Source organism: Echeneis naucrates, chromosome 7 (assembly GCF_900963305.1).
Source record: "Echeneis naucrates chromosome 7, fEcheNa1.1, whole genome shotgun sequence".
NCBI classification, from domain to species: domain Eukaryota; kingdom Metazoa; phylum Chordata; class Actinopteri; order Carangiformes; family Echeneidae; genus Echeneis; species Echeneis naucrates.
Window position 1 is genome coordinate 21264074 of NC_042517.1, and position 23353 is coordinate 21287426.

Consider the following 23353-nt stretch of genomic DNA (forward strand, 5'->3'; position numbering starts at 1 on the left):
TAATGTAATCACCCACTCACACTCCTGAGCATCTGCTGATTCCCACACAGCCGCTTTGGCCTCTGCTGCTGCTGCTTCTTGCCTTATAGTAAGCTCTTCAAGCTCAGCATCCCTCTTTACTTTCTCAAAGTGATGTGCAGCATCTCTATCAGCCTTTACCTTTTGATATTCAGCTTCTCTGTCAGCTATCACTTTCTGTTGCTCAGTCTCCTTAGCTGCTCTCTCTACTTAGCTTTAGCTTTTTGTTCAGCAAATGCAAGGTCTGCTTTAGCTGCTTCTGCTTTAGCATGTGCATGTATTAATGAGCCACTTGACAATGCAGATGACCGTGAACTCCTTGTACTAGCCACTGAAATCTTGTCACATTATTTTGCATCGATCTTACCATGATGTATAGCACCAGCCTTTAAATGTCTTTTCATTACGTTGTCCTCACTCCAGTGTAGCAACTGCAGCTATACAACTAATTAAACTCTTCTCTGCAAATGACTGACTTCAGTCTGATTGTGGCTCTTTTATATAACCTTACAGGGCAGAGTGAAAACTGTAACACAAAAATACAAAAAATCACCATTTTGTTTTGCAACGTGCTTTCCTCAGTGTAAATACATATAAATGAAATATTTTAAATCCAAACTAATCGAATCCCTTTTCTTGCAAATAATATATATTTTTAACAATCATTTATATTCAACTATGAAATTATTTACTTACGACATTACCTCTGTGGCGTTTACAGTGTGGAAATGAAGTATGAACATGTAACTCCCTCAGTAGAGAAAAACACATTTCAAAATAAAAGCGTGTTCAAACCCATGCCATGAAGGCAACAAGAGTATCATTATAATAGGAAATGGCACACAAACACACAGAAGACAGGGCACATCATGACAGTGTTGAAGTCTTCAATTTAGACAAATGTCCCTTTGTGTGTGCTGTTTGAGTCATGAGGGGAAATCTGTGGGTGCCAGTTTTGGGATTTAAAAGATTTCCATATTTGAGGATAATCCTGTCCAGTAGCGAAAATAAATTAATACAAGACATAGGGATAATACCGTTACCATTGGCTGACATGACATTATATTTATTGATGTCATCTGCCTATTACTCTATGGTGCACAGTGAATTTCTGTAAGAACGAATAATAATCTATAATGTCCCACAACCCTCACATCTCACTCACACAAAATCTGAGGTAATCATATCCGGTCCAACATTCATTCATTCATTTTCTACTACTTATCCATTCGCAAGTCATGGGGGCTGCTGGAGTTGATCTCAGTTCAGAAACAACCACTCACTATCATCCTTATGGGCAATGTAGAGTCACCAATCATTAATTTTCCCAGGTGCTTTTGTATTTTACGTCAGTAGTTTACTGAACTGTGGGTTATCCCTCTCGCACTAGGAGGCAGGACCGAGCTGCTTGGCTCTCTGCTCTTATAAGGAAGGCTTGTCATTAACTGAGGCGGTGCGAATTGAATGTGCAGAAGCTACAAGTAAAGATGAGCCAAGTCTGCACAGTTCAGTCCTGACTTCACCTAATCTGGTGAAGAGACATAAAGACTTGGTGTTCTCAATGGACTAAAATAAAGGATGCCTTCAAATTGAGATCACAGCAAGCCACACAGTCTCCCTTACATAGCTTCAATCATGTCAAAGCACAATGTTGGCCCCAAATACCACAGGAAGACCCGAGCACTCTTTACCCTTCTTACATAAGAACATTGCATCTGGGCCATGGTCTAAAGCTTGATGCTCTTTAAGAAGCTGTGATCAAGCTCTACTGCAATGCAAATTTATTTCCTCACAGTCTAGCACTTTGAAGTTACTCCACATTATGTCAGGAATTGTTTGCACTGTGTGATTAAAGAGGGGCATCGACAGAAGGAAAAGATCAGCGGCTGATTTAAAATTCCCTCACTTTGTCTAAAACACTTTATACAGTATGTCTCTGCCATATCTACTGTAACTGAAATGTCAAGGTTCAGGTCTGGGACTGTAAATGTTTGCCTTGTCTGATAAAATAACTCTCTTTTGAAGCTTGTATTCCCACAAACCTGCACTAAATCAGGTAGATGAGTCAAAATTTGCATTTGTGGAACAGTATCCATCATTTAGCTGAAGGTCACGCTGTCTCCCATGAACATACGCTAACAATCACATCCATGTTTTTTTTTTTTTTTTTCAAAGCTCCTGTTTTGACCTTTAGCAGCATTTTGCAACAGTCCAGGCCCACTTGGGTAAGGGATAAAGGCCGGATTTTCAGTAGCAGTGAACAGCGAAAGACCTTTTTTGGTCATATCCCAGTAATCTGAGGCCAAATAAGCCAGCTGCTGGGAAGAACTATGTAGACTCAGCACTGAACTGCATTATTGCTGCTTGACCTAACAGCACAATTTTGTTGGCATGCACTTGCTGTCTTAGTAGGGCTGCTTTGGAGATTTGAGTCAAGGGAATGATTTAGATCCTGATTATCAAGCCAAGATTTATAAAACAGTAGAGATTTTTGCTTCTTGAGGCTGTGACAGCTTAAGAATTTTATTTTCCAACTTATTTCTTGTGTAATGTCTTTGGCAAATACTGTGAAATAGTTGGTTTTCTTTGGAAACACAAGGGGTGGGGTTGGTGGGGGTGGGGGGGTGCTAATGTGCTAACATTTTGGCCACTTAAATAGCTGTAAGAGCTAGTTTTTCCCAACAGAGTTTTCACTTTTTCACTCACCAACTGAACAACATCTGTGATAGAAATGAAAGTCAAGAGATGAGTCCATTGCCTTGTAGAAATTGGGTAGCACATCCTTTGCAGTTTTTACCCTGGGAAGGAACAGACTTTGGAACTTCCTGTCTGTTAGTCATTGTTTGAAGTGGACCCCTGGGACCAACTCCACCATTGCAGAGGATGTGCTAAAGAATAGGGGAAGGGGTGGAAGTTTACCACTCTTGCTTATGTTGATATTTGACCCAGTTGAGGCATTCCCATCTAAGCCACACAAATTCAATTTACAATGCTAGATCAATCATTTGGATATCTATTAACACCCAATAATTGAGGAGAAATCAGTATTACAATGAGTTGAAGGGAGGAGATGCTTAAATTTCTGTTTGGCTAAATGATTGGTCTGCAGAGGGCTGTGACAGCGTTGTTGTGATGACACACACTGGTTGGCCCTGATAGCGCCATATGAAGCGCCACACATCATCATATTGAAATACAGACATAAGGGGACGAGCTAGGACAAACACATCCTTGAATAGACTCACTTGCATGTGCATCATCAAAGATGCATTTGAAAGACACAGACAAATCTGTGAAAAACTTGCATCCATCCCATACTCCGTCTGCCATCTGGCAGTTGCTTCACAGCTGTTCACTTTGCAAAAAACAAACAAACTAAATAAGTAATTTTTTGATGCAATGTTTATCAATATTTTGAAGTGTTTACAATCCCTTTAATGTCACTCTGTTGCTCTGACAATCCAGTACATGCAGTGCAACTGGATTCCTGGATTCCTTTGACCCATTAGCTATTAATCTGGAGGATTAATAGTTGTTGACTTGTCCCCAGTGATATCTAAAATCCTCTAAATATCCTGGATAAACAGTCACGCCAGGTGAGCTTTCTCCTCCCTGAGAATATATGACCACATAAAAGGTTTGGGAGACAAAGAGTCTTCCTGAAAGGAATGCTGATGTTTTGCTTCTAGGGTTTAGGCCTCTTTCAAGGAACAGGTTTATTGTGTCATAATGAGAAGAATGTTGGACACCAAAATGCAGACAAAAAAACTCTGAAAACAGTTCTTGTGAGAAGAGAAGGAAGCAAATTTATTTAACAAAAGGTTTGGGATGCAAAGTATGTTTTATGAGTGGCTTAGCTGTCCAGGGGCCTCTATCATGAAGCTATATTTCAGTTTAGCGTGCTAACTTCAGGGATAACCCTTCTGTTTTCAGTGTCACATAGCTGGTTTACTTTCAACTGGGGCATGTTGCCTTGATAGCTTATGCGATACATGAGCCTGAACTCAAGAAAAGAGAAAGCTCTGAAGAGAGAAATTCCTTGAAGCTTTATACCTGTTGGTTATAGCCCACAACATAGATATATAGAGAGCCTGCAAATATTATAGTAGAACTACTGACCACTTTCAACTGTTTTTTTAATTGCTACTTGCAACTGAAATAATGAGGTTCAAATTGCCAAACAAGCATAAAAAATAATGATAATCAGAAGCATAAATTTATGGGGCACATGTGATGTGTGAATCATGTGAATCCCGGTAACTTGGGCATTGACAGAGTCTGTGATTTTTTGCAGCCTCAACTGTGGAAAAAACCCCACTTTGCTCCTCCATTGTGATATACACTGCTCCTTGCTTCTTCTCTGTTGTCTGATTGGTCGGATACAGCAAACCCCACCCCTTTATGTGAATGTGTGCTGATCTAGATGGGAAAACCCCATGTTCAATTAGTGAGTTGATAAACAGCTTTGTTACACCACTTATCCAAATTGCAGATGTCTGAGTAATTGAAAGCAGATAACAAAAAGAGATCCTGGGCATCTTAATCCAGTTTTATGATACAGGCCCCGGGGGAGTGTGGCTGCGGCAGAACAGGGTGAGGTTGCTGACTTGGGGAGGTCCAAGGTGAGAGGGTTCCAAAGACTTGAGGAGTGGTAGAAGCTGGGTTGACACAAAAATGAAAGTCATCTCAAGCCAAGGTGTGATACCACACAGGTAAACAGACAATCTAGCAAAGTGAAATGGAGTTGGGCTGGCTTGATTGCAGATGGCTGGCAGGTGTGCAGGTGAGCGGTGACTCCAGCTGCGACAAGCTCCAGACAGATACACAAACAAGGCAGGAAGACAGGACAACAAAAGGTGAGGGAAAACAATGGAAACACTAGGTTCCTGACATATTGTTGGGAACGAAGAGTAAGACTTATTCTGGCATCTCTCTGTACCACCAACAAGGAAACACAACCATATCTCTCCAGCTATGTTGGGAGATTGATTAAAATAACAAAAACACAAATACATTTTTTTATTTATTGTGCAGAAAACCACTGGATACGAACCAATGAGTCATTTTGGATCTTTGTGAAGAGCTCTCATCATAAAAAAATCGTTCCCAGAGTTCTCAATCTGTGTTTAGATTTAGATTTCACATGTGGAAACAAGCCGAGGATCTTACAAACTATTAGTCCATGAAAATTGAGAGGGTCATTCCAACCTTCCGAGCTCTTCAAACATGGGATTCTCCCTTCCTATGATGGAATTCCTCTCATCTAAAAATTAACAATGTCTATAATTAAAGTCCCCTGCCCAACAGCATCCTGCAAGTAAGTGGACTACCTGGAGTTAAATAAAGAGAATTGAGGAAGGAAACAAATAGCGCTCTCTGTCGCACCTGTCATGAAACACTGATTAAATCTATTTTTCTTTTCAACCTAACTTTTTTAGTTTTGTTGTCCTGAGTTCATACTTGGATTCTCATGTTTACCGGCAGCCAGGTCCCACAAAGGTAAAATGTCCACCAGAAATATAATATAAACATTTTTGACATGTTTGCTTCCTTGAAGGTTCGAAAGTTCACAAGTTCATTATTTACTGCTGTTTGATGGTGATTTTTATACATTTTGCTACATAGCTAACATATGCAAACCCTGACTCTTACTGACTGCACTGGAAGGCAATCTCCTTGTTTTTCTTATATAGGTATGACATTTTTTTTAATAATGTCAACATGCTAACCAGGTAGCCTGGTTTTGTAGCTCTCTGTACTGTAGCTTCCAGGCTTACAACATACAGTTGTTGATGGGGCTACAACAACATATGTCGAGAGCAGAATTGGTCATCACTGAATACATTTTGTATGAATGTATTCTCTGAAGTCCATCAGAGGAATTCTTCAGTGATTCCTGTTTCTTCTCCAGACGATTTCAACACTATCTGCTTGTGCAGATGCTATTTCATTGGGTGTCATAGAAAGGTTTCTGTGAGCTGTGACATTTGGCATGTTCAGTGTCATACTTGCTACAAAGTCTATTATTGTGAAAATGAATTCAACGTGTCACAATGAACAGAAAATGTTTTACTGTCAGTAAGTCAGTCACATAAACTATTAGTTATTTATTATTTTATTTTTTTTTTATATTTTAGACTTGTTTTATGCCACCATATGTTGTAATTAGCATGCATAACAATTTGGATTAGGCTCAAGTTACATCTCAATACTCTACTCTACTCTACTCTACTAATACTCTACTATACTATTGTAGATGAGCTCAGATATTGGAAAGGGGATAACACTGCAGAATTAAAGGCAAGAATGAGGCCATTGGACCATAGGGTGGGCAAGCCAAGAACAGTTCGGGTAGAGTTGAGTCTGTGGCCTGGAGCAATTTATAGTTTCTTCTTGCCCCTGAGTGCTGCTAAAAACTAAACATTACTTTATTTGCACACTTGCACACTTGCATCAAATCAGATTTATTTGTATAGCGCCAAATCATAACAAAGTTACATCAAGGTACTTTACATACAGAGGAGGGCTAGACCAAACTCTTTATAAAATAAGTTAAAGAGACCCAACAGATCCCCCAACGAGCAAGCAGTGCCATGACAGTGACAACAAAAAACTTTCTTTATGAACTAATAAAATACAATTTTTTTTTCAGTCAGACCAAACATTTCTATTGCACTTCCACAGGACGCCCAGAGATGAGACAAAAACAAAAATCATAATCATTTCATTTGTTTTTAAAGGAGCCAGAACTGAGGAAGTCGGTCTGCTTCCTGAAGAGACAGGACAGAGCAAAACAACCTGTTACTGTCACAGCCTGATTCAGACAAGCTTAAAAACTGTCAATGAATGAGAGTGACAGTTTTCTTCACTCAATTTTTCGAAAGAGCTGAATCATTTCTATAGAGCAATGTAGACAACATTCAGAGACTTTTAAAAAGTAAAATTAATAACTTTGACAAACAAGAACATGTTTTGTGACATTAGCTTTTCCAACACCAAGTGAAGAAACTAAATCAACAGCTACTGTGGCAGGTTGGCATGAAGAGAATGAGATCTGAACCAGATCTGCTGCCTGTGGGCTCCTACGGGTTAATCCAACCTTTGCATATAGCATGACACAATCAAACAGTCACCAAACTGTTATATAAAACCCCTTTGTTAAATCCTGGGTCCATCTGAACTGAATCCTTGTCTCAGGATGGCTGAATAGAAACATTTATTTTCTTTTAATGCCACCTTTCTTTTAATCCAGAGAAGAGAACCACTTTTAATCATTGACCACTGGCCCTGGACTGTGAGTTAGTTACTCATTCAAAGAATGTCAAGGTTAATGGAACAAGTACTGGACAGAAAAGCAGCTGGTTCTGCGACTCCATGGAGACTTCAAGTATTTGCTTCATCACAATCAAAGCTGGATATTTTCATTTTGTTGAATCAGCCACATCTTTGTGTTTTATCCTCCACCAGAGAGCTGCACTGCTGTATTTTTAGCAGAGGAAAGGCAGCAATCATCTTACTTCTCTGGGTTTACAGATTGCAACTTTCTGGTCACCAAGTTCTTTTGGTTTGTTTCCACGGAAACCAGACGAATGAGTCACATAATGGTTCAGGCAATTCAGTTGAGGAGGCAAGCCCTGACTTTCCAGCTATTTTGGCAGGGCTGGAAAATGAAAATGAAGGGAGGGCGGTAGCTGGAAGACGATACGCTCTCCAGCTTAGTTCTTACTTATCTGGCCCTGAAACTCCTCCCTCTTCACCTCTTTCATATGGTTGCTCTCCCACACTCCTCTTTTTCCTTTCTCCCAATTTGATTTAGATTGACTTTTTTCTGTCCATTCTTCTGTGAACTTTTTATGTCGGCGCCCACAATGTGTTCAACAACATATTTGCACTTTGGCAGGACTCACAGTGATAAAAAAAAAAGTTTTTTTAGTTGAGATTAGTGTGTTTAACTCTGTGTCCTGTGTGATTTTTGTGAGTGGCCCAAGATCTCGGTTTCGTCAGTCAGTGTTTCCTTTTGAGAGGCATTCACTCACAACTGTTTGGATTTTGATTGCACATTTTGATGATGAACAATGGCTGTGGGCAGCCCGAGTGTTTACTTTGCAAATTACAATAAATCTACTGCAGTTCCAATTCCTTGATGGTTTTCCCACTTTCGTGTCTTATTCTCCTGTCCCTTCCGTTGTTTCTTACGCATTACTTTTCCTTTCCTTTCTCATGCACATGACAGACCTTTCTTCTCCTTGCTCTTCTGGTCCCCCACTATTCCCCAGTGCTTGTTCCAAGTGCAATCAGATCCACCACTTTTTGACACACATTTGACACACCCAGCAGATGTGTGGGGCAGTGAGAGAGATCAAGAATGTGTAAGTATGTGTGTGCAACAAAAATGTTTCATGTTTAATCTGTGGTAAACAGTTTTTCTACAAAATAGGGAGAGAGAGCTGAAGTGAAGGTTGTTTATGTTAAAGGCCTTTGACCCCCTTTAGCCTTAAAATGACTGAACTCTTCTCCTGCAGCTTCAAGCTATCAGTGTTTGAACTCTCGATAACAGCTGTTGACCCTCCACCGGCCTGCTCTGGTTAGAAAAGACAAAAGGATCTATAATTAAAACTGTAAATAAAATGAAAAAAAAAAGAGGTAGAGCATGAATTTCAGCTCCCGGTGATGATGTGAGGTTGATCCATATCATGTAACATGCATTCATGGCTTTGTCTGTTCAAGTTTTACCAATCAACCCTTTCAGTGATGTTGTCAGTGGGCTTTTTCCTTGACTCGGGCGCAAGGAAATGTGACATTTTATATCAGTTTGGTTAAACTGGATAGATATTTAGTGTTTAAAAAATTAACTCTTTGATTCAGACATAAAAGTCAACAAGCAAGTGAACACCGTTGTGAAAGTTTGCTAATTCTAGCTCTGAGGGGTACAGGAAATCGTAATTGTTTTTGATTAAAGGTCATCATACACACTTTACTTCTATGTGACTGGATTAGAAAGCTTCTTAGTCTAAACCCTGGGCCTGTCTGTGTGGAGTTTGCATGTTCTCCCTGTGGTTGTGTGGGTTCTGTTCTCCCACATCTCTTTTAATTGGTGAGATCAATGTCCTTTGATTTGTTTTTAAGGCCCCTTTTGCATCCTTAAACCTAAATGGGAAAGTATCTATCAGGTGAAACTGATAGATGAGGTTTAGTCACTTTCAGTCTCAAAGTGACGCTGAGAGCTCAATGCACTTGGTGACACAAACACAGCATACATGGCAAAAATACTCAAAGCACAACAACTTGCACACAAATCTGCTGCAAGTGTCACAGACAAACCAGCAAGGTTTATAACTGTCACCAAAATGCCTGAACGGCAGAAGCCTTGATGGTATCTGGTGTTGAGGTTTCCTTTCCCTTCAATTTCTACGTCCACCCTTCACATCTACCTGCCTCCTGTTTCGCCTCCAGTGATTGATGGATGCATTTTGTTTATCTACAAAGATCTGCAGGAAAAACTGTTATATAATCAGTTAGAGAGCAGTAGTTTCTTTTTGGTGAACAGTCAGAGGGCCTGTCAGAGGGAAAACATACTTTTCTTGCCCTCTTTGGACCCCACTGAGGAATTACAGGCACACACTAGAGATAAGTACTTTTTTTTTATTCTATCCATTGTCCCATCTATCTCCTGTGTGTCAGCCCTACTCTCTCCTTTTCTTCCCTGTCACCCTTTCCCTGCTTTGTCTGTCTTCTTCTTTCAATGGTGCCAGAAAATTGTGTTTCTGGCTGCAACAAAGCCCAGACTGTGAGGGAGAAGACCTTTACAACTTAACAGATAGTGAGATTGGAATGAAGAGTTTCTCACAGCACATAATTATTTTATTTGACTCTATTCTTTTTATTTTACTGAGCTATGCACTGTTTGCACAGGGTTGTTTGTACGCAAATACATTTCACTGTGGGTGCACCACATGTGACAAATAAAGAATCTTGAATCTTGAACATGCATTGTCACACACACAGCCAGAGGCACACAATATTACAGGGAAAAATTGCAAAAATTAGGAATTGCTTTCTCCTTGTCAGCTTCAGTTGGTGAAACAGTCTTCAATAAAAACATCAGGATGTTTAATTGTTCTGTCTGAGTAATGTTGAAATTGTATATTTCTAAAACTCACAACATGATGGTAATTAAAAGTGTGTTAATTTGTAAAGGCTGACTTTAGGCCATAAAACCAATCACTGTTGGTCCCCATATCTCCATGAACAAAATTAAAACAACAACAACAATCATTAAAGAACCGAGGAGTTGGGCTGACTAATGTGAATGTAAATAAACAGAAAGCAGAGGCTGAACTGGTCTGTTCGGACATGGGAATGGGGCACTCTGCCTATAATGGGGCAAGGCCAAAGGACTGGAGGACAGGATGTGAATTCCTCAGAAGCTGAAAGAATTTCCTGTAGTCAGTGCAGACATGGTAGTGTGGGAGGAGAATGGCAAGAGGCCAGGAAGCCATCAGTGTGCCTGTAACAAGGAAGCCATTTTACATAATTGTCCAGGCCTCATGGTAAAATTTTAAAATGTTGTTATCAATGTGTTACCTTCCAATGAATTACAGGAACAGTTTGACATTTTGGGATACAGACTTACTATATTTCTTTCTAAGAGTTAGACTGGACGATGCCACCTTATGATTGCCAGGAGCAGTTTAGCTGAGCTTAAAGACTGAAGACAGAACAAACATCCTGAGGTTTCAAATCAGATCGTGGTCTAAAGTCTGGGGTGAGGGAGGGAGGGGGTGGGGAGGGGCAATTTGTGTAACAGTTTTCATACAACCAAAAAATGCAACACAAAGTGCTAAATAAATACATAGAAGAAAAATACAACAAATATTAAAATTATTAAAAATCCACCCCTCCCAACCCCACACGCATGCATAAAGGCACCCACACACACAGAAGATACTAGCTGTCAGTATAGAGACATGGCAGGGTCCTGAGGATTGAGGTGAGGAAAGAGCCATGGATACTGAGAGGCGTCACAACCTATTGCCCCGGGGGTGCTGCCCAAGAGAGCCCACCAACCTGGATGCTCCCCACGAGGTGCGGATCCCAGACCACACCTCTCAGTGCGGATGGCTTCCATGAGGAAACACTGGAGCTAAAGACTAAGAGACTAAAAACAATGATAAAAGAATTAAGGAGTAAAAGAAATAAATTAAAAGCCAAACTGGAAAAGGTGTGTCTTGAGCCTCCTTTTAAAAGCATTGAGAGTCTCTGCAGTCCAGATAGTCTCCAGCAGACTGGCTCCCCATGGGTTTTAGTTCTAACTTTTGGAACAATTAAAAGGCCGGTGCCAGAGGATCTGCAAGGGTTGATATGATAAAAGCAGGTCCAAGACCATTAAGACATTTCAAATCAAATCAAATCAGATTTATTTGTATAGCGCCAAATCATAACAAAGTTACATCAAGGCACTTTACATATAGAGCAGGTCTAGACCAAACTCTTTATAAATTTATTTAAAGAGACCCAACATTTAAAATTTAAACATTTAAAAACGTAAATTTTGAAATCAATGCTGAAACACACGGGGAGCTAATGTAACAACTTTAAAGCTTTTGTTGTGTGCTCCCGCCCCATGGTCTGCATATATAAATTAAAAAGAACTGGACCAAAAATTTACCCTTGGAACCCCACATTTGGTTTCATGTGCTCTGGAGGAGTATGTAAACATATCTTACAAAGAAATATCAACCTGTGAGATAAGAGCTGAACCAGTTAAAAACAGATGTCTGAGTCTATTTGGAATACAATAACAAACTGCTCTTAACATAAAGAAGCATGAAATTGATTCAGCAAAGGAAATAAAATTTTTAGAATCAAATGTAAAAGTGAACCACTAAACACTATATATTACCATGAAACTAGAATACTGATAGGTATAAGGCTTGTCTACCAGCTTCACCTTCATGCTCCAGCTCCTGCTCCCCATCAGCAAACCTACTGAAAAAAGATGGAGGACAAAGGACCCAGCCATGTGGCACATAACAGCCAAACATGAGGTTCAATTTCTGTTTGTAACTTGTCTGTTGGGCATTAACCAGAACTAACCATATTTGGAGGAGAAGGTGGAGCTGACCTGCTCTGTATGCTGTCCTGATTGGGTGATACAGTTCATCTCCTGCCTTCTGATCAATTTGCCTCTAAATGGGAGCAACATTTAAAAGATTCACATCATGTTGAACAGAAGACTTGAAACTAGAGACCATAAACTCATTAGCAAAATGTGTACTGAGCTAATAAATCAAAGGAGAAGTATTCCTGGTTGGTATACTAGTTCGTACAGAAAAACAGTTTTTATATTTGTTATGAAATACATTTTTCGTATACTGGCAACACCGGTTTAAATAGCCTAGACATGTCTGGAACACAGTGCATTGGTAAATCTTTTCACAGGGGACCATTTTCATTCCTGCACCGCTAAACACGCATTGAACAAAATGGAAATTATAGTGACGTTGCTGAGTGTGGTGGACAGACATAGAGTTAGAGATAGAGATAGAGATATAAAGAGTAAACACTGCATCAACCGCTACTGTCTATTGCCACTGACGAGCCGTGGGGTTGCCATCTTGGACCAGTCATCTGCTCCACTCAGTGTAATCTGTTTGGCAGGTGAAATGAACTTTCAGCGCATTTAATCAATCATAACTCACTGAATAGTAAACAGATTTTCATGCGCTTTATTTATTTTATTTATTTTGTAGCTATGAAACTAAAATCTGCACCTTCCAGACCACCAGATAAAACCGACAAAGATTAAGGACAGACGAATGGACAGCAAACCTGTAGGCTATCAATACTTATGCATAATATTCATGACCATGGATTGGAATAGTCTATTCTTAGCCAATATGCAGTATTGGCCAAGAAGCAACATTTTCCCATAGACTTCAATACCATCTGACTTCTATTTATGAACTGTGACGTTGCCTAAGCAGCAGGGCAGCATAGTGGTTAACGCTGTAGTCTCACATCAAGAAGGTTGTGGGTTCAATTCTATGACATGTTCTTCTTGTGCCTGGTAGGGCTTCCTCCGGGTAATCCAGTTTCCTCCCACAGACATGCAGAGAGTGGCGTATCCCCCTGATGGTTATTAGGTTAAAGGCTCTTTAGCTCTGATTTCACTCTACAGACCCAGAGTTTAGGTCCACTTTTATATTGTATGAGCACAACTATTTTACACTTTACTTTTTGAAGCCTCGACTCTTTACAGCTGTCAACTGTCTCAATGCAACACTAAACTAACTTTGGCCCTATGTGCATATTGTTTTATTGAACACACAACAGTAAAACCAATGAACATCCATCTTCTACCGTTTTTCCGTTTCCAGGTCGCAGGGCTGCTGGAAATAATCCCTGCCAATGTTCCGGGCGAGGGGTGGGGTACGCCTTGGACAGGCCGCCAGTCCATCACACAAAGACAAACAGAGACAAACAACCACTTTTGCTCACATTCACATCTACTGTCAATTCAAAGTCACCAGTCAGCCTAGACATGCATGTTTTTGGACAGTGGGAGGAAAGTACCTGGAGGAAACCCACGCAGACACGGGCAGAGCATGCTAACTCTGCACAGAAAGGACCCAGGCCGGGAACCAAACCCGCGACCTTCTTATTGTGGGGCCACCCTATGCACATATTTTCCACAAAACTATTTCTTTGTGTGCGTTGTTAATCAAGAAACTACATCAAATATGCAATAAAATATGAATGTACAAGTGTGATGTTTTTTGTTGGTGTGGTCCTCAGTACAAAGCTAAAAAGCAAAACAGTATGCGGTTTTTGTTGTTTATTTTAATTTTTTTTTTTACGTTGTTGCTTTTATTCTGTTTCTAATGAACAGATACTTTTTAACTGGATTTTATATCCTTGCTCTCTGACACCACTTTACCATCCACAAGGGTCTGAGTGACAGTCACCACTTTGGTCTGGACAGTTTTCCGATCAATTGCATCTTCCAGTCTGGAAAAACAAAACAGTAAACGTAGTTAAAATCTGAGAAATAATTTGTATTGTTTGTAACAGTTTAACAGTAGCAGGTAACAGTAACAGTGACAGGTGAAAGGTTAGCAATTCAGCAGCTGAAAATGTAATTGATTCAGATTCCTTTTTACTTTTTATGTATTAGCATCACTTTATGTTTGCATGAAGCTGATTTGAATCAAATTTGGACAAAACCTGCCCTGGGAGGAACAGAGATGGAATGTAAAGAGTCAATTCACCGATCTCCTGTAGCGTACAGGCTAGTTCCCTGTATCTCCAAAGTTTTCTGTCTTCTTTCCTTGTACTCACTTTAAGACAGCCCCGCCATCCAGCAGCCTCCTGTACTCAGCGATCTCGGCCTCCAGCTTCACTTTGATGTTCAGCAAGTGCTCATACTCCCTTGTGTTGTGCTGGATGTCATTGCGGATCAGAGTGAGCTCCTCCTGTAGCCTCACAATGATGGCGTTGTACTTCTCCACCTCCATATTGTATCGTATCTCAATGTCACGGAGGGTTGCCTCCAGGGAAGCTTTCTGTCAGGGGTGAACAACAAGTCTGATTACCCAACAAATTACCACTGCAGAGAAATTACTAGCTGAGAGAGAGTGGAGGTTTGACCCAAGCAAACAGCGCCATAAACACTGCTAGTTACACTGAAGGAGCTCATTTTTAAAGATTGAACATCTTACAACGCAGTCTGTGCCTTTAATTATAACACACAAGGGGTGTTTTAAAACAGGAAAGCCATTGAGGGTTTTTTTTTTTTTTTGTAACAATTTCTTCTGCAATGGGGTCAATTAAAAGCAACAGACAGTAGTGCTAAATGAGTGGTTTTATTGGGCCTTAAATGACAAACTTTATCACTGTTGACACGATGGGAGTTCAAGTTGCATTATTTACATAAACTGACAAAGTTTCTTACCAGACTGAGTGCAGACTGCAGTTCAATGTCCAGTCCCTGATACCGTCTCCTAGTTTCAGTCATGACATTTGTGGCCTCCTTGATAGCGTCTGTGCTCTGAGTCACTTGGACCTGCACTTCTGTGATCTGGACACAGGATGAAATACTTAGTGCACAGAAAAGTTGTCAGTGAATACAGCCAGTCAACAACATGCCTTGACAATTTACCTGAGACTCATGCCATGCTTTGACTTCTTCCTGATTCTTCAGTGCTATTTTCTCATACTTGGCCCTCATCTCCTCCATGATCCTGGCCAGGTCCTGTCCTTTAGGAGAATCAACATCCACGTGGACACCAACTTGGGTGATCTGTGCACGCAATTCAGCAACATCCTGTTGAAGAGGAAATGGTCAAGGAGCAATTAGCAGACTCATCCTGAGCAAATGTTAAAGCAACAAGTACGCAGAGAACAAACATCTCAAACCAGTTTGGAATTTCACTCACAGTCTTGTGATTCTTCCTCAGGCTGATCAGCTCTTCCTTAAGAGACTCAATGTCGCCTTCCAGATGCAGACGAATAACGTTGGTGTCGTCCAGCAGCTTTCTCAGTCTGGCAACATCGGCCTCAACTGTTTGACGCATGGACATCTCGTACTCCATCCTAAGAACACACACTGCACATCAGATATGCTCACAAAGGATGCAGAGTCATGTTTAGTTTGCATACAAAGCTTAACACTACTCACTTGACTCTGAAGTCGTCTGAAGCCAGACGTGCATTGTCAAGAGCAATCGCAAGATGTGCGTTGCCCTTTGTCATCTCCAGAATCTGAAGAGATAGTGATTTTCAATCTGTTAAAGCAAACAAACTCTGTTTTCTGTTGTGTGTTACCACAATCACATTGATGGACGGCCCCATTCTTGCTGTAAATCATAAAAGAACAAAGTAGCTCATGTCTTTCAAGGAGATCTGTTCTAACTTGACATAGACATAAAGATAACAGATTGCAGGTCATAAACGTTGTGAAATGAGTCAGGAAGGTGTATCAACACTTTTGAATGATAGGGAAAAGTGTTAAAGAAATGTCTTGTAGTCAGGATGACATTTCCTTTACTTAATTACAATGTAATAAAAGTGGAACAGCCTCTCTGACCTTGGTCAATCAAAAAATTTTGAGCATTATTCCGGCATAACTCCTTCAGTAAGTGCTGTGTAATAAAAATATTTCATGCAGCAGCTTGGAACTTTATAATACACCAAGTGACAGTGATCCTTAATCACCACAAAACACTTCAATGGTTTTGGAAACACCTTAAAACTAGAATATTGAGGTGGACCCTAATCAACTGCAGTTTATAAAGGTTTATTTATATAGATACTGCAAATAAACATTTTAAGATTTAATAGTTTTTATTTTCAATTTTGGAACTAGAATACCTGGAAAACCCAAGTACCTCACCTTAGCCCTCAGGTCTGCAATGATGGTATTATATTTGCTGCAGTCCTTCTCTTCCAAGGGGCCTCTTTTTTCGATGGCTTCTCTGATTTTGATCTCCAGCTTGCTGTTAGCCTTCTCCAGGTTCCTCACTGTCTCCAGGTAGCTGGCCAGGCGGTCGTTCAGGAGCTGCATGGTTACCTTCTCGTTCACAATGGCCATGGTTCCAGACGTGGACCCAGAGGCCAAGGTTTGGTAGTTGTACCCGCTGCCAAACCCACTGCCGACTCTTGTGCCATAGTTGTAAGTGGAGATCCTGATCCCATGACCACCTGCTCCTCCGCTGACGCTGTGTGCATATGCCTGCTCCATTTGAAGAGGTCTTTGATGGTTTGTTGAGTTGAAACTAAGAGTTTGAGAGCTCTGGCGTTTGATCAGGGGCTCCATGGCTGAAAGATGTAATATCTGAGGGAGAAGAGAGAGATCCTCAACGTCTAAGAGTGAAGGACTGAGGAGAGACCTGGAGTCTTATATATCACCCTGAAAGCCGTATACCCTTCTGCCACTCCTTTCATATCTATATTACATTTTTACCTTTAGCCTTTTCACTTAGACTTTGTCCCCGCAACACCCACTCACTCAGTCCGTGAAAGGGAGAAAGGAGTGCGGAAGCCTTCTTATCAATTATGAGTGAAGGAAATGTAAGAATTAAAAAAAATAAAATAATGAATGCCACTATAATGGTGGAGAACAACAATAAAGTAAATCACATTATAAGCATAATGGTGGGATAGTGGTTAGTGCTTTTGCCTCACAGGAAGAACGTTGTGGGTTTGATTCCCGGGCCTGGTGCCTTTCTGTGTGGAGTTTGCATGCTTCCCTGTGCCTGTGTGGGCTTCCTCCAGGTAAACTTGCTTTCTCTCACAGTCCAAAGACATACCTAGGTTGTTAGTGGCTCTTAAAATTGCCCATAAATGTGAGTGGTCTCTGTATGTCTCTATGTGTTGCCCCTTTGATAGAATTGTACAGGATGTACTCCTCCCTTGCCCAGAATGTTGGCTGGGATTGGCTCCAGCAACCCACATGACCCTCTCGGATGAGCAGGAGAGAGAGAGCGAATCACACACACACTGCAGTTTTGAATCCACAATTGAGAAAAATTATCATTGGATTAAAGTTAACTCAAAACTGCACTGTGTCGTGGCTCTTTGTGTCTGAGAAGGAGATATGAAACCCCCACTATTTTAAAATTAGGAATGAAACAACAAAAATAGGGGAAGAAGCAAATGAATGTCTGTGTACAGCGCTGTTGGGAGGTTGGTGCCACTGAATGCTTAGGGAAGTCAAAAAGAATCAAACGGTTTCACTCCATTTGTAGAATTTGTTTACAAATCAAATCAAAATCACATTTATTTATATTGAGAGCAGGTGTAGACCAAACTCTTTATGGAGTTTTTAAAAGCACCCCAACAAATCCCTCCAAGAGCAGGCATATGGCGACGGTGGCTTCCTTTGAGAACCAGGCTCGCAGAGGGGGGGCATCTGCCTCGACTGGTTAGGTTGAGAGAAGCGGTGGGGTGGGGGGGGTCAGTGAGAACAAACAGAAGCTTTCACATTCACAGTTTGTTCAGACACTAAATGCCCTAAATGCCCTCGGGCCCATAGGTCTGAGTGTGAATATAAATGGTTGTTGTGGGCTCTGTCCAGGGCTTCGGCTCCCTGTGACCCTTGGAGGACAAGTGATACAGATGATGGATAGATGGTTATGTGACCTGAATGAACAAATGTTCACAGCAACAAAGATTTCTCAATTGTACTTTATTGAAATTGTGTAATTTCACAGCACTGCAGACAGATTTCACTGGACAGGAAGGAAGATGACAAAGTGTAAAAAATTGTTTTCTTGAATTTAATTAGACAGTTTTATTACTTTAAAATTACTGAATGTCTCAATGTCAGTTTTTGTCTGAAAAAGATAACAGTTCACCAATTGTGATTTTTGAATAGTCAAAAAACAAACACATACATATAATTATGATGAAATAAATAACAGCTGATTTAGTTTTCCTCTGATCCAGGTTTTGTTATAAACCTGTGGAAGAGTTGTTGACCCAGGAAGTCAAACTAATCACAGTGGTAGCTGAAAAAGTTAGCACTGTCTGACTAAAAGGGTAGGAGATGTTGGCCAGTCATTTTGTTAGTGTCATGATGCAGTGAAAGTGATTGGTGCCTCTGCTTAAAGGTCCTTGGTCTTTGTGCTGGAGGAAACCACCTTGCCATCCACCAGGGTCTGTGTGACAGTCATCACTTTGGTTTTCACTGTCTTCTGTTCGTCCAGAGCGTCCTGGAGCCTGAACAGAAAGAGCAGAAACACATAAGCTATCACGCTGTTTTTGCATGCAGAAGTCAGACAATTAACTTCCTCTTTCCTGGTTGGAATAATGTACACACTTGAAGTCACCACCATCCAACAGCCGTCTGTATGTTGCGATCTCAGCTTCCAGCTTCATCTTCATGTTGAGCAAGACCTCATATTCCTGCGACTGCTGCTGGATGTTGCTACGCAATTGTGTGAGCTCCGCCTCCAGGCCCAGGATGATGGTGTTAAGAGACTCGATCTCCATGTTGTAACGCATTTTTGTGTCGCTCAGTGTGCCCTCTAGAGAGGCTTTCTATCAGCACCAGACAGAGGGGGTTGGGGGGTGGGAAAGAGCAGGTTAAACATTTTTATAGTGACCTAGCTGACTGGATGACAGCTCCATGGTGATGGGTCACTGAAGTGTAAAGTGTGTGTCAACAAAATAAAGGCGAGAGATTTTCTATGAGAGTGCTGAGTGGACTGAAATGAAGTATGTGCTGACTGAGTGCTTCTCACCAGGCTTCTCTGTGACTCCAGCTCAATCTCCAGGGTTTGCATCTGTCTGCGCAGGTCATTCACCTCTGTCTGGGCACCCTTCAGGGCCTCTGTGTTCTGGGTGACTTTTGTCTGCACTTCAGTAATCTGCCAGTAAGAGAGTCCATTTAAGACTTTTGAGACATTTAAGACAATTTCACTGTGCTCTAGAAAAACTTCAGTTTTTGGATTATTATTTTTTCTTCACCACTTTACCTGAGATTCATGCCACACTTTCAGTTCTTCCTGGTTCTTTAGTGCCATCTTCTCATACTTGGCCCTGATTTCTGCCATGATCTGAGCCAGGTCCTGTCCCTTGGGAGCGTCAACATCCACATGGACTCCTGATTGGGCGATCTGGTTACGCAGCTCCATTACTTCCTGAGGAAGCAGCAGGGCAGGGGAATTAAAAGAAATGATCACTAATCCTAATCTAAACATCTTTATGTAAACTACATAAAAATGGGTCAGATTCATGTGTGCTATAGAATGCAATGTAATAAATATAATTTAGCCAAAAGAAAATAAAAAAAAAGAAAAGTTCCAGGCCTCCTCCAAACACAGCCTAATGTTATAATCAGGTAAATATACAGTGAGGGTGCAGGTGTTGAAACTGGGTGTTAAACATCATTATCCTGCAAACAAATTGTTGTGTTTTGGCTTATTTGCTTAAATAAGTGTACTTTTGAATTCCTGCCAAATGTAGATGGGCAGGCATTTTTAAGAGGAGGCTGCCCAAAGTATTCCCACAGATATATCAGATTTCTTAACAAACCTCTCTGCCTGTTTTCATCTTCCTTCCTTAAAAGTCCCCTTTGAGATTCTTTCGACGGACTAAAAATGTACTGAGATGGCATAAATACAAGCTTTGACTGATCTTTGACTTTCAATCTTATGTTAAAGGTCCTGAAAACACTTTTTTATAACTGAACCTCTGAAGATTGAGTCCGAAGAAGTCCGGTTCAAGCTTTACAGCAAAAGTTTTGCAGATTTTTGCATTTCTGTTTTGGACTTTGGCTGTTTCCGCTGGCTGTTTAAACTCTAGTTAAAGTTAAAGGTTTTTGGCATCAAACTCACGTTTTCATGGTTCTTCTTGAGGTGGATAAGCTCCTCCTTCAGAGCTTCAATCTCACTCTCTAGGTTCATGCGGCCCATGTTGGTGTCGTCAATGAGCTTCCTCAGACCAACGATATCGGCCTCCACTGACTGGCGGATGGCCAGCTCAGACTCATACCTGAAGAGAACGGTGCCAGGAGTAGAGGATAAGTCAGAGGCCTCATGCAGGTTTATGTTCACTCACATTCATAAAAACATCTGAATACACCCACATCTATTTGTTCCCTTTATGATTTAACTGCAACACCTCCCATTGCTGTCATACAAAGGTAATGATTAAGGACTACGACTCAAATGACTCTGTGGATCATCTGCCTAATTTTCCTTCCTTAAACTCATACAGCAGGGGCTCGGATGTGTCTGCAGCTGTCTGGCTCAGTTTTACAGTGTCTGTGAAGGATGAGCCCTACTTCACTCTGAAGTCATCCGCTGCCAGACGAGCATTGTCGATGTTGAGAACCAGACGGGCATTATCAATGGTTGCATCAAACACCTGGAACAGGTTTACAAAAGACAGTTTGTTGAGACTGAAAATGAGAACATAGAAGTGACAACAGGCTGAACATTTAGGATGAGAGTGTATTTTAGTCTTAGTATTACTGGGGTAACACCTCCAACTAATAATTCAACATAATATGAGATTTCTCCCTCTGTAACATATATTATTATTATTATTATTATTATTATTATTATTATTATTATTATCATGATAAATATGAAGCTACATCTAGCGATACAGTTAGTTAAGCCTATCAGGCTAGGAAATGTTTAACTTTTCTGGAATCAAAGGAAATGGGAAGCATTTGTCAAGACCAATAAATTATATATTAAAACTGTCAAATCACAACTTCGTATTTTTATAATTTGGTTTTAGTCTAAACAACACAATGCGGCCCTTTCTTGCCGTGTTTGCTATAGCAGAGTGGGGGTAGGGAGCAGATACGGCCTGGAATGGATGACAGGGGTAACAAAGTCCAAAAGCCAATAAGCAGCTGCCAGGCAGCTACTGTCCTTTCCATGCTCAGGAACAGGATCTACCCTGTCAGCAGGGCAGGTGAGATTTGCATGAGGAAGATGGCAATGATGGCAGGTGTGTGTGTGTGTCAGGTGATTGCTCATGCATCTCTGTGTGTTTGCATGCATAGTTGAATTGTGTGCTGTGCAGGTCTGGGCCATTTCAATTCTGCCATGAGAGCCTGTATTTGTTCAGATGGGGTGAGAGGTAGAAGGCAGGCCAAGAGAAAAACACACGCTGATTGAAAGAACCAAGGCCTTCTACTGTTGTGGAATAAATACAACCTAATTTTCAAGATTTTTGCTATGTTTGCATGTAATAGTATGTGAAGGATAAGACTTTGGGATATAAAGTTCTTCTGTTCCTGCCTCCCAGTTGTGACTGGCTGTGATCCTCTCATCAGACCCACAAGGAGAAACAAGATCGTTAGACCTGCTCTCTGTGGGCTGACATACTACTGGAGTCAGACTGGAAAGTCCATTGAATAAAGCACTTGATTTCATTGAGAAGGAAAATGCAGTCTTTTTTTTTCCAAGGGCACAAAGATTAATAATTTTGCTGGTTATGTAATTCCTTGTTTATTTGTATGTCAGTGCACTAGGTAAAAGTATGAGATTAATCATGTTATCAGATTGATAAAAAAAAATTAGAACATAAAGTAACTAACAGGTGAGTTTAGATTGTCTTTTTTTGTCTTTCAACATCAGCTTCTAGTACCATCCAGCTAGAAACATATTGTTTGTATTACATGGTGCAAAAAAGATAAGGGTTGTTAAAGTCATGACGTTTGAGCAGACAATGTGATCCTTTAATATCTGTAAAATCCCTGGACTGTTTTTCTTTTCTTTCCTGTTTCTCTGACCCTCTGTGCTCCAACATTCCTCCACCATATTGCCCCCTCCTTCCCCTCCCCCACACACTCCCCCCGCCCTCCACACCTCATCCATATGCTTTCAGTCATGACCAACTGCTCTGAACCCCCACCCATCTGCCACTCACCTTTCTCCTCAGGTCTTCCAGGATGGCCTGGTACTTGCTGTAGTCTCTGAAGTCAGGTCCACTTTTCTCCAGGGCCTCCCTGATCTTGATCTCCAGCTTGTGGTTGGCCTGCTCCAGGTTCCTCACTGTCTCCAGGTAACTGGCCAGGCGGTCGTTCAGGTTCTGCATGGCAAACTTCTCATTGCCCATGATGTCTCCGCTTTTCCCACTGGAGCTCACCTGGATGCTGCTAGAGAAGCCTCCCGCTCTGGGGCCCACTCCCATCCCAGCTCCCAAACCACTGTAGACAGAGGAGGAGATGCTGATGCGTTCCCCCCCAGCCCCACCATGGATGGAGGGGGTCTTGTAGACAGGAACACTGGTGCGGGTGATTGAGATAGCAGGAGACCTGCTACTAGTAGATGAGCGCATAGAGTATGTTTGCTTGGAGGTTTTCATTGTTGCTGTAGAGTCTGAGATTCAGTGAGAGAGACTGTGAGAAAGAGAGAGAGGCAGAGGCCAGGCAGGCAGACACAGAAGCTCACGAACTGAAGGCAGCAGGACAGGGAAGCTGTAAAACTATATAAACCTTGTGGGCCCTCAGGCCCGCCCCTCAGACCACTCCCCCTAACCCAGAGGTCCCACCCTCTTTTCCACAGGCCCAAACTGCATGACTGCTCAAAGTTCGCCTTTGTCCTCTGCAACCTCCAAAGTTGGTAAATTCTGACTATTCAGTGGGATTGAATAAACTGAAGGTTTGCAGAGTTTAGAAAAATAAATACAACATTTTAAATTATGACTCTAAATATGACTTTAACTTTGGCTTATATAAAAGATAAAACTATCATGACTTAAATACCACCAAAGATATCAAAACCAACTTTAGATTTTAAAGAGCAGTTAGCCTACATGACACAGAGGCTTAAATTGTATCAACTTATGTATAAAGAATGATGAATATGAA

The 23353-nt window shown here is 41.1% G+C and overlaps 2 protein-coding genes across 2 annotated transcripts; both read right to left on the reverse strand.

The window, feature by feature from the left end:
- Positions 1-12680: 12680 nt before the first annotated feature.
- Positions 12681-17240, reverse strand: LOC115046119 (keratin, type I cytoskeletal 18-like). The gene is made up of 8 exons (XM_029506266.1): positions 17203-17240; positions 16412-16852; positions 15698-15780; positions 15456-15612; positions 15179-15343; positions 14972-15097; positions 14359-14582; positions 12681-14028 (listed from the first exon to the last, which is right to left on the reverse strand). Exons 2-8 carry the CDS (start codon positions 16832-16834, stop codon positions 13917-13919), a joined length of 1290 nt encoding a protein of 429 aa, XP_029362126.1. The 5' UTR covers positions 16835-16852; positions 17203-17240; the 3' UTR covers positions 12681-13916.
- A 948-nt stretch (positions 17241-18188) lies between these two features.
- krt18a.1 (keratin 18a, tandem duplicate 1) lies at positions 18189-22943 on the reverse strand. The gene is made up of 7 exons (XM_029506014.1): positions 22411-22943; positions 20807-20889; positions 20358-20514; positions 19497-19661; positions 19263-19388; positions 18839-19059; positions 18189-18738 (listed from the first exon to the last, which is right to left on the reverse strand). Exons 1-7 carry the CDS (start codon positions 22846-22848, stop codon positions 18624-18626), a joined length of 1305 nt encoding a protein of 434 aa, XP_029361874.1. The 5' UTR covers positions 22849-22943; the 3' UTR covers positions 18189-18623.
- Between the last annotated feature and the right edge of the window lie 410 nt (positions 22944-23353).